This window comes from Diorhabda sublineata, chromosome X (assembly GCF_026230105.1).
Source record: "Diorhabda sublineata isolate icDioSubl1.1 chromosome X, icDioSubl1.1, whole genome shotgun sequence".
In the NCBI taxonomy this organism is placed as follows: domain Eukaryota; kingdom Metazoa; phylum Arthropoda; class Insecta; order Coleoptera; family Chrysomelidae; genus Diorhabda; species Diorhabda sublineata.
The window spans coordinates 36,093,041-36,106,169 of record NC_079485.1 but is presented as its reverse complement, the minus strand read 5'-3'; the positions used below and the strand labels follow the sequence as shown (position 1 = coordinate 36,106,169).

Genomic DNA, 13,129 nt, shown 5'->3' with positions numbered 1-13,129 from the left:
AAATAATTTTATACTACAAAAATATAGCTTTATTGTTGATGATTTTGGAAAATTCAGATCATTCAACCGTGATAAATAAATCATAATACATTAGTTTGATGTTTTCTCATTCCTAATATATTTAGTAATTGGTTATCCTGACATGTAGGATAAATTCATAGGACCGGTCTATTTTCTTATATTTAATTCATCTACTCTTTACTAAAGTACACAATTACGTAATTAATATTTAAAACATCGTGTTGGTTTAAATATGTCACTCACTCTGCTGATTATTCTTCGGACTCTCAGTCGGATGTTTTTACATACTTAGTGTAGTTTAATCTATATAATGTTCTTTTCTAAAAAAAACCTGCGCTTTCGTCAAAATATTAAGAAGTACATAAAATGAATGTGCAGGGTTTGATATCTCATATTAGATACAAACATACTAAAATGGATATAGTTAAATGATCTTCCAACACTCAACTATTTATTTGAGTTCATTAATTTTATTGGAAATTATATTATCTGACATAATTTACAATCAACTTTTTATGAGTTTTATATTTCAATTTTCAATGAGAAAACATCTTCTGCAAACAATATTTCGTCTTAAAGTAGCTGTTTACTTACAGTTTTTTTTTTATTAATTATTCAGTGTTCAAGCTCCCAAAAGAATAATTTCTTTACGTACTTGTTTAACTGTCCCGAATGTTTTACGGCAAAATATTTGGTTAACTTTTTAATTGTCTACCGAGTGAGTCACATTCAAGGGACAAGCGGATAGGCGGACAGGGGACCCGAGGAAAAGGAGACATTATAAATCATTTGAGTGTCAATTGAGCCAAATTGAAGAGAAATTAATACCAACTCTCGAAAGTTCATAGCTTTCAAAAATGTTATTAATTATTTAAATTTTTATGAATAAGTTCTTCTTGTGACATAATTTTAAAAATGGATCCAAACTTTACTTTGTGTTTTGAAATTGCTGCATTCTTTGGATTACACTTGTCGAAATGGTTCCAATACATTAAGTATACAATAGAAAAATTGAGCGGTAGTTGATTCAACCACTTTGCTCTATTAAGCATGATAACCAAAAATCTATATTTTCCTTGGCAATGAATGCTTATAAAACTAGTTATACTCACAGAGTCCTACAACTGTTACAAGGTGCAGTCAAAAGCAGCTAGTAAATAGAATCAGTAAGCACATTAGTTGTCCAAATATAACTTCTAAATATATGATTCATTTAAAATATAATCAATAAGTGATATAAATATTTCAAGTTTTTTCGGTGTGTCTAACTTCACAGTTGAGTACGTTGGCTACAATATAACAAATCCTCCACCAACTCTCGATCGGTTATTTTATTCAAACTCTATACTTCAATGTGGAACATACCCAAATAGAAAGTATCGATATAAAATCATAAATTTTCAATCGATTTAAATATTATAATACATAATATACATTGGAAATATGTTCAGTTCCCTGTACTTATACAAATTATTAACTGAGAATTTAATAATTATAATATAATATATAATATAATAATTATAATAACTATAATATATTCAAATCTACACTATATTGTTGCAGGTGGCCTGGATGCATTTCGAACAATCGGCCATTTTGACAGTACATAATCACGTGATAACTAGGAACCCCCGTATAAGTGTCACTCATGACAAACACCGAACATGGTTTTTGCATATTAATAACGTTCAAGAAGAAGATAAAGGACGGTATATGTGTCAAATAAATACTGTCACAGCCAAAACACAATTTGGATTCCTACATGTAGTCGGTAAGTTGACGTTTTAATCTTTTCAATAAAAGAATGCTTCAGATGTTTTTCTCAAGCTAGGGTCATATATAAAATAGATAGAAATGAAACTTTATTGTACCCAAAGAATAGCCGAAGTTCTAACAAAGTTACATCGGGTCAGATATACGATTTATTTGTCTTCATAAAAACACAAATAAAAATAAATGCTGAAGTAGTGATAATCAAATATCAAAAATTGTATCGATAAAGTACGTGGTTGATATATCATATTTGTTGATTTTATTCTCAATAGATCACGAGACGATTTAATTGTGAGATTACTAGTTTTGCGGCTTGTATTGCCGAGAAATATTTTAGAAATTATGTACAATACATACTCCTCCGAACGTTTTAGTGTTTGAAAAAATGCTGGGAAATTTCGTTTGTTAGTTTCTTTAGAACAAGTATCGCTTTCTCTTTCACAACTCCAATACCCTTGCGGATCAATGTCCTTCGTAGGCAACCGTGAAAAATTGGATTACGAGTTTCAAAAGAGGTAAACGCGATCATCATATAGTTCACCTCAATTTAGACATGAGAAAAATTGCTGCAAAATAGATCCCTAAATGTTTGAATGTTGACCAAAAGCGTGCAAGGGTAGCATCGCGACACTCTGGTTCTCCAAGACCAAGTATTCAAAAATCTGCTGCAAAAATTCTTGCTTCAGTTTTTTTGGGATTGCCATGGAGTATAATCATGATTGATTTTTTGGATAAGAGTAGAACAATAACTGGAGACTACTACTCGACATTACTCTCCACTCTACGGGAAAAAATTAAGGGAAAAGACGAGGAAAGGTGTTTTGTTTTTGCAGCAAGAAAAAACATTTTTTTTAAAGGGAACCAAAGAAAAAATAATTTTTTTATTGGTACAAAGTTCTAAGTTTATTTTATCCTTATTTTCACATTATGATGAAGGTGATCTATAGATCAATATAAATAAACAAATTGTCAGTATCAATATCATATTTTAATAAAGACTTAAAGAAAAGTGGAAACGTCAAAATTTATCTTTCTTTTAAAAACTAATTTTAAAACAGAAGAGACCTAAAATTAAGAACATTTAGATGCATTAATATATCAAAAGGTCTAAGAAATAAGAAATTGAAGAAATTTATATATATATATATATATATATATATATATATATATATATATATATATATGATATGATATACAAATATCATATAATATCATAAGAATCACTGCTGAATGTTAATTGCAGAATATTTATGCTATGACTCCCAGGATATCTGTTGAATTCACACTTCAAATAAGGAGCTGTAAGGAATATTTTAGCATGAGAAGATGTATTATATACTTTTTCTCATGAAAATGCTTCTATATTAATATTGATATATATATATATATATATATATATATATATATATATATATATATATATATATCAGACATTGAAATTGAAAACTAATTTAATTAACTTATAAATCCCTGCTGCTTCAAACAAAAACATTCCTATCCCCTATTTCAGGTGAAACTAAATCTCAAAGACGTAAAGTTATTATTTCTGGGGTATTGTCAGAACGAGAGCAATTAATAATTCTGATAACGTTAATTTCGGGAATCTACAGAAACAGATGAATAATAAGTTATGAGATCACAGTTGTTAATTACGGAATTAATAGGCCAACTTGAAATTCCGTGGTTTTTCTTCTAACTCCTAATTCATTACACTTGAAGTTACTTCAGCACTGCTGCTTTTTATTGGGGGTACAGATATGGATGATTGTGATGAATGGCAAATGTTTTTATTAAATGAAATATAACTTTCAGTAGATGATAGTTTCATAAGCTCTCTGCCTTAAAATTATCCAATGTATATTTCAAAGTTTATCAAATTATTAAAAATCAAAACAAAAAATAAGATATAAAATACACATCTAATTCCAAGCCAAAAAGACTTTTAATCGTATATCACCACTTATAGGTGGAATGTAAGTTTCCTTCCAGAAAAACTGACAGAATTATAGAAGAGAACTTTATCATTGTGATTTGTACATTTGTTTATATAATATATATATATATATATATATATATATATATATATATATATATATATATATATATATATATATATAATAGGTTTGAATTCCCAACTATCGTTGTCGCTTCCTCACGAAGCAAATTTTATAATTTTATATAGTTTATTTTTATCTAGGAGAGAGTAATGGAAAACAATTTTCAATCCAAAACTTAGTATGATCATTTTAAATATTTTTTCGGAACAATTCAAATATTTCCTAAAATTTCCCTAAATTTACCTAAGCTAATACAAGATATCGATCTTTTATTGGTCTTTTATAACCATAAACTGTACAGAACAATAGAAAAAGCAAAAAGCCCTGTGTTTTGAAGATCATATAACCTTATAATAAGATTTTTTTCAATAAGTGACTACCTACTTGCCAATGAAGATTAGAAATTTTGTTTTATTTTAATTCAAGAATCTCTTTCCAAAAAATTTCACACAAAATACGATTGTAGGTTTTTCCATTTTGTGAGGAGGTCCAAGTTGTATATTCTTAACAGTTTAGTTTTATTACAACTTGTAAGGTGGAGTATGCAGTCTAATGTGAATTCTAGTGTGTTTATTGAAAATAGACATATATTTATATAAAATTCACACATCGACACATCGGAATTGGTTAGTAGTACACTGTTGTAAAAGTAAAGGTTGTTTTTAGAGGCTATAAATAGACAGTAAATGATACGACAAAAGAAAAGAAAATGGGGAATCTGGACAATATTACTGATGAACCTGTTCAGCCACACATTAAAGCTATTATTTATAAACATAACGTTGTTTAAAAGTCAAAATTTTGGCTCCTTTACCTATAAATCCAGTATAATATCATATACCTTGTCTTGTCTTCATATACCTGTTGGAAAAACAGAACGTTCTAGAGAAAATTGCACTTTTTTATCTTCAGCTTTTAAGAAGTTATAATCAAATTAATTAAGTGAAAATATAAGTTTACACCCGATGTATCCATTATATATATATACGAATATTACTTCATAGGAAAATACTCGAGGTATAACTTTTAAAAATATTATAACTGTCTATTAAAAGAAGTGATACCCTTATGCGTTACGAATTACTCTCTTATATATAAAAATAGACTATACCTGTTCACTATGATATATTAAATAAGTGAAGAAAATCATATTTTAACTGGTTTTTTGTGCACTCAAAAATGTCGGATTAATTCGAAATTTTGTACACTTATTGAGGACCGATAACAGTACAACAATTGAATCATTTTATCCCATTGTCCTCATCAGGTTTGCGTTTGATGATTTCCTTTCGCAGTTGCGGTTTAAGAAGTAAAGTATACTTATTATACCGGTGGCGTAAATAATATTAATAGCATTATTTATCGATTGAAAATAGTCATTATGAGTTAGGTATCAACTGTCCACAAGATTAAAGATGATAGGTACGGTTGATCGCGGTGTCGTTATACAAAGAGATTTCATTTATAAATGAACGTGCAGCATTTCTAACATACTAATCATATATGATTAAAAACAGTATAGCTAAAAACACTTAAAAACACGGACTCACATTTAATCAAACTAGATCTGAAAATTAATTTCTAATATAATAAAAAATTACGGCATTAATGTGACTGTTCTAAAAGCGTGAGCGGCTCTATACATTTTTTGAACTATATTTTTATATTTAACTAGTTAACTATAAAAACTTTGCACTATATTTTTTTCAAAAACCATATATTGTGCGTTAAACCACTTGGTTTCGTAAAACCAAACCAAACGTAAACTAATAATTCAATTCCTCACTATCCTATCTCATTTTTTAAGCTTTACTATTTTATCACCATCATAACTAAATCTACTATTTTCAGTATACCTAATCTACTGTTATTATTACTTATTCTATTCCTAAATATTTCTTTTACATCTCCTTTTCATTTTTTTGTTATGTCATAGTTAATATATACCCTATGGCTCATTTTTTATTCAACCTGCTTTGATTTTGTATCCGTTTATTTTCATCCTGGATACCACTTATCTTCCCTAGGCATGTGGAATTTTCCACTTTGTAAGTTGATTTTATTTCTACTTACACTTATATATCCTTATTAATTGAGGGTTTCATTGTCTCTTTGATTTTTTTATCTGATTCTGAGGAATAATTTCTAAGAGTAGTAAAACTTGTTTGTATTCCTACTATTTATGTCCTGGAACTAGAACAAACATAAATGTCTAACATGAAACATTATTATGTTATATTGTAAGAATCGTTCGATATTTCTTCTTAGTTTGGGTCTGCGCAAATTTTATTCACTGGCCTCTACTATTTTTACAATTTGATGTTTATTAATGAACTATGACTTTTTTTTATTGTTAATTACAATGAAATTTATCATGTGAATAGATATTTTGCTGATTACTAATGCTGCTTACTGTTTGTTCTTACACTTTTGTATCTATTTATTGCTCTAAACTACTCATGTCATCTTTCAGTTTTTTGAATTAGGAATATTTCTAGTTATCTGCCACGTTTTACTTCAACCTGAAGTAAGAATGTTCATGAGATACCCATATACTCAGATTTTTAGATTAAATCCCTGTGCTTCAACTACATGTTTTGTTTTTTCAATAATCTAATTTCCACCTTTAGTCTAAAGACGAGATAAAAGAGAATTCGTGATGTGTACTGAAATCGATTCCCGAATAAATTTTGAAAATAGATCATTTGTTGGTTTATATAATGAGACGCATACTTTGAAGTTGATACAATAAATTAGGACCAGCAATTCATATTTTTCTTCTGTAGACCGATTTTCACGATCTAGCATAATAATGTCTCACATTAGATATTTCTCATGTTCTTGTTCTTGGAAATAAGTAGTAGAAACACTAATAAATTTTAATACTTCCAGAAATTATATAACTAAATTGATATTTTTTCCATACAGGGTATCCAGATAAGGAAAAATATCAAACTTCTGGTCATAAAAGTATTTTCACATAGAAAATACATTGTTACATTTCCAAACAGAAGCTAGAAGTATTTTTGTAGGCCGCAAGAAGCTCTTAAGATTACTAGAAAAGTAATATATTGTAATAGAGGATGATTTACAAGTAATAAAAAAATACAAACATTGTGGAAAAAATTCAATTCTCAGTTGAACAAATATTTATTAACTGAAAATCGGAAAAAAAAGTTTTTAAGCCCACTCACAATGTGACAAATATCATAAAGAATAATGAATTTATTTAACACATTTGTCATTTTTGTTATTCATATCTGAGTATTACGCACACAACTTGATTCTTATTTCTCCATAAAATATTTCCAATGATGGAATAAATGAGGAAAAATAAAATGTACATTGAGAGATATCTTCGGGGCAATTGCAGGATGAAAACAGTATTAGTTGAGATAAACGACATTCACAGACCAATAATTTTCATCCTAAGTTCTTTGATTTTGTTTTTATTATATGAAGTGAACTAGCATGTTTCAAGTGAACTTTTCTTTTCAAAAGTCAGAGGAAATAAAAACTATATCTAAGCGAGGATTCTTATATATTATATCGTCATAAATCATGTTTAAAAAGGCTTTTCCATCAAACCTGCTCTCACATACAATATGGTTTCGTATTTAGATCATGTTAAATTTATAGGAACTACTACTATTTTATTTTCTGTAAATCCTCCTTATTCCTAAATTTTAATTATGACTACCCCAAATTTATATCGTGATACTAATAAAAGAGAATATTATCGCGTATAAAAAATCGACAATGAATGGTTTGATATCAAATGAGTAATTTAACGACACAGTTAAAGTACGAGGAAGAAAGATAAATTATTTTTAAGAAACTCTGCATTTCATTGTGGATGATAACGTAATAAAAATTTATACGGTTGTATTTCATTCAAACGCTTTTTTATTCTGTTGAAGCTTTCACTTTATAAAATAACTGAATCATTAAAGTTTTTTGTTTGCAAACGAAGCATATTCAAGGCATTGTTAATTATAAGTCATTATACCTATAATGAATTCTGGGTCAAGAATAAATGCACCGAGTGCCCCTTTCATACTCTGCGCTTTTAACCGAATGGACTTTAAAAAATGACAGACTTAGAGTCTAAATAATGGAAATGTAAATTAACCACACATACAGACATAACCCTTAGTCAATTGCACTGCTTTTCGTCTTGAATAATATGAATCTTGTCAAAGAAAACATACTTCTAACAAATTATTTTAATTAGCGACAACGCATACAATTCTATAAGTTCTGTCTAACTTTTTATCAGAAAACCATGACTGATCATTTGATTCCTCCTTCATTTTATAGTTCATATATTGTTCAAATTGTGATAATTTACAGTCCCAATCATTGAAAATTTTCTAAAATAGTGAATATTTGTTAATAACAAAAAAGATGTAATACCAAAAAAGAATGAAACTCACTATTTGCCGATGATTAATTTGAGTTTATTAATAATACAAAGTTACAAAGACCAAAGATTTACTGGTATGTATACAACTGGGTCTATGAAAACGTGCCTAACAATTGCACTAGAAGTGATTCTAAATTTTCCTCCTCTTCATATGTTATTGGAAAGTGTGCTGAAAGAAACTTCACTCGATATGGTTTAGAAAAGGAGTCATTAGGGTTAAACTGAAATCTCCTTCTGAAACTGATCAAATCTGTAAATATAAATGACACTGCCTGAACAAGTATTCTTTACGTAGAAATTTGTCCACGTCAACTTGGAAACGAATTAACCCAAACAGGAGAATATCATTTTGTCCGATAGTCACGCAGCTTTGAGCTCATGGTAGATATGTCTTTATAAGTGAAATGAGGTAGACAAAAAGAATACCCCTCAAATCAATTTTGGGACACACTGAAATAGATGGAAATGAAAGAGCGGACAGACTTAGTAAAGTAGGAAAGCTTTTGTAGGACATGAGCTCTTCTGTTGAATCGGATTTAAGACTGTGGAGAAAACACTAGAAAAGGAGGTAAAGAGGAGAAAATAGATTGGAACAATCTACCTGAGTTGAATTAGGTCAAAGACCTATAAACAAAAAATATCGATTGAATGTTTCAACCAAAGTAAAAACACTAATACTAACAAGAGTCTTGACCATCTCAATGGATATCTGAAGACACTAGGTTTCATAATAGGTTTGATACCGAAAATGCGAGAGCTGTTTATAACAAATTTTACTCGAATACTTTGTTTATCCCGTTGTTAAGAGATTTCCAAATATTTGTGACTCATTAGAAAATACAAGATTATACAACCATTATTCATTTCTTGGAAGTATACGATTGTATATGTTCTCAAAAATGAAACCCTAAAATATACGGAACACATTTTTTACCGCCACCCTTTCACCAACAATCACGCCGTCTGATTGTATTTTCGATAACCAAGTTATCGTGTCTATTGTCTTCAATCTTTGGAATAGATAACTTGTTTATCGAAACCAATTTCAGACTGTGTAAATGTGAGTGTTGATGTAGTGGTAGTAGTGAACAGTGTGTTCAGTATCAATATCACCAACGGTTCCAAAAACTACAAATTAGTTAAAAATTACACTTGACTCTAACAACGAAAACAATAGTTGGGTACAAGATAATTATTCTGATCCCCATCCTACATGAATCACATATCATGTCTTACAATGAGTTAAAATTATTTTATCACACCAAAAAAATATTTTGTATAAAATCTGCAAATAAATGTGACAATCAATGTTTATAGCTGTAATAAGGCCCCAAAAAATATTCACAAAAATTCGCAACAAACATTTATTTTGAACTCATCTTGCAAAGAGAGGAAATTTGGATTGTTTCATGTTCTAACTATGACTATATTTCCTAATGAACATTCCTCTGCTACCGAAAGTGGCCTTATCGAGGGATAGAAGATTTTTTTGGATTTGGTTGGATGATCTCTTTGTAATAAGTTCTCACAGATAAAAAATAGTACTATCGATGATTTTCATTAATTCTTCTTGATTAATCTGATCCCACTTATTTATGTATTCAATGTTCATTATCTTCTAATCTATCAAAAGTCTATTGGTTTGGTTGTATTCTATCAGAATACAATATTGCATATCGACAAGCAGCAAGACATGAATAATTTTCTTGTGCACATACACAAATGATACCTTGCGGATAGACCAATTATTATGTCCATAACCAACTACTATCCCCAAACGGTTTGTGTGTGCTATACAGTATTTATCAATATCAAATCTTCGATAGCACAGTGAATCAACATTATACCAATGGCGTATAATAAAGGGAGGAAAAATACTCCTTTGCCCTTGTGATCCTTTGATAACTATAACTACTACATCTACTATAAATTTTGATGTATTTCCATATGCTTATGCATATTACTTAGTATGACAGATAGATATCCAATAATCTTAGACAAAAAAGCACAACCATTTTGTTGTTTATTTTGACTTCATTTCATAACAAAGCAATATTTTATTCAAACATTTTGATTTAAATCATATTTTAGGCTCATTGCACATTAATGAATCACTTTGTATATTGATACATAAGAACTATTCCGAAATGAACATGCATTTTCATGGTATTGTTATGATTATGCAATAAACGCGAGACACATCTTTATTATAATTTTTCATATGTAACGTTTTCAATGCAACTTTTTTACGTTATTATTAGTTTCTACAATGTAAGGTTCGAAACATTGATCTAATCAATGCCAACAAACTACTGCAGGAATCAGAATTTACCCAATTTCACTAACGACTTTGCAACTTTTCTCCCAAATTCTTAACACTTATTAGCACTTTCCCATATACTTCGAGGAAATAATCAACTTGAACTACGAGAATAATAATCCGCGTTAAAGCCAATAATGTGAAAAGAGCATTCAATATCTTAATTAAGTGATAATTGGCTGCATATTCGTATATTTGCCATTGACTGAACGTAAAAGTCAATATAGTCTAACACATTGTAAATGAAATTAGTCAGCTACATTATCAGTACCCAAAAACATTCAAGCGTCAATGAGATATATGATATCTTGATAGTGCCGAACATGATGCAACAAATGCAAATGAACATTCAATCTTCATTAGAAACCGCTACCAAATCATTTGAAAAGAGGAGATTTAGACGAGGCCGAAATCGATAATCGTGTTACGTATTCAGGAACTTTCAATATAGAGCCTGTCAATTGAAACTCCTAAATCAATTAAAACCGTCATCGAACTATAATAATACAACCCGTACTTATCAACATGACGATCGTCAAACCAGCAATCAATCTATCTTCGGTAAACCTTGAACCATTTGACAGTACACCCGAAAAATGGACTTTAAATTCATCTTCTTCATTAATCTGCGAGAGCCATAGGATTTTCAAACTATCAATGCTAATTATGATGGTGCTATTTCAATGCTAAAAGAAAAATTTGAACACCCTCGGTTACAGAAGGATACTTTGTCGACGTCTTCCAACAAAACAGCAGAGCGATAGAAAATCTGAAAGCACCAATTGATTTCTGAGATATATCGTTAGTTGATAAGATTTTATCAAAGGTCAGCTCGAATGCTGCTTAGCAATATGAATTAACATTACATGATTGTTAAACATTTAGATGATTGTTAAAATTTTTAGGGCAGAGAGCCCTTGTGCATATCCATTTCAAAGCGAAACTTCCTACAATAAACCAAGAAAATTTGAAATTAAGAATCATGTATTATTCACTCAGTTGAGCAATCAAGGCTAGAGCCCTAATCAAAAAAAGACATACCCTTGTCCAGTATGTAACTTACGTCATTTATTATATATGTGTAGTCTATCAGGGGAAAATGGTCTGAAGGTCATATTAGAAAAACATTTATGTTTTAATTGTTTTGTCAAATCACATAGTTCGTGTATGCAAGTTACAAATGTCTTGTAAAACATGTGGAAAGCGACATCATACATTATTGCTTATACTTACCAAATAAATTGAAACTCAACTGTCAGCTGAACAATGAAACCAGACCTATCCCAACCCAACTACCGAAAACAAAGACAAACAACGTTTGTAAATACTATGATATAATGATATAATGGTCACTGCCGTACTAGACATTTTAGACAAAGATGAAAAACCAATGTCGAGGTCTACTCGATACCTACCTGCTCTACTACTAATTTCATTACACAGTGTTTTGCTGATAATATAAAATTGAATAATTTTATATGGGTAATCACCTCCTAAGATTTGTGGCATAATTTCAGGAACACCCTATATATCTAATTAAATCGAAAACAAATAGTTTTAATCCTCAAATATTTCATATTAATTTCAATTATATCAAATAGTATTGGAAAGCTTCATTGTTGAGTGTATCAAGTTATATTTGGTAGTCAAAAATCGAACTTCTTACACAGAGTCATTTACAGAACTATCTATATATTGGAATGCGTTTCCATTTTCATTAATACGTGATCGTAAAAGATGTATGTAAATAAATTCTCCCACCAAACAATTTGAATTTAAAAGTGAGAGTGTGAACTCAACTCATAAATATAAAGTGAGCTGAAATTGTATAAATAAATAATAAATGTAAAGCTGAAACTAGTTTTTTGTAAATGGTATAATTTGTATAATTTGATAATTTACATGACAGAATGATATTAAGTCTTATGATTATCACAATGATTATTAAATGAAAGACTGCTTAAGAATCAAAGAAACTTTTAATAATATGATATTACCACCGAATTATGTATTGTTAGGACTGGATGTAATATCCCTATTTAGTAATGTACACTTAAATATAAGCCTTACAGCTCTACAACATAAATGGAGCGATATAAGTAGAAATTGCAAACTTAATAAAGAAACTCTATTAGAATTAATAACATTCATTTTTAATAATACATATTTCTCGTATAATAATAAAAATTACCAACAAATTTTTGGAACACCAATGAGGTCTTCAATATCCCCTATATAAGCAGATTGTGTAATGGATTTTATTAATAATTTATTATTTTACTTCTATATATTCTATATTTTACTACTATATACAATTTACTAAAGAAATACTGTAAAATTGCGCTACCTTTTCTTGATACTAAATTTATAAGAAACGAAGATGATAAAATTTCAATTGACTGATGTAGGAAACCAATAAGTTCTGGAAGATATATAAATTATCATTCATATCACCCACGTAATACTAAAATTAATTTAATCAAACAGATTAAAAATAGGAATCTCAAAATTTCTTTTCCAATTTTTCATAAA

At 29.1% G+C, this 13,129-nt stretch overlaps 1 protein-coding gene across 1 annotated transcript in view; it reads left to right on the top strand.

Annotated features, from left to right (window-relative positions):
* Window positions 1–13,129, top strand: part of LOC130450883 (lachesin-like) — a 369,262-nt gene that overhangs the window by 243,435 nt on the left and 112,698 nt on the right. Inside the window, exon 4 of the mRNA XM_056789587.1 lies at window positions 1,585–1,792. Within this exon, the coding sequence (XP_056645565.1) occupies window positions 1,585–1,792 (208 nt within the window). The remainder of the gene's footprint in view (window positions 1–1,584; window positions 1,793–13,129) is intronic.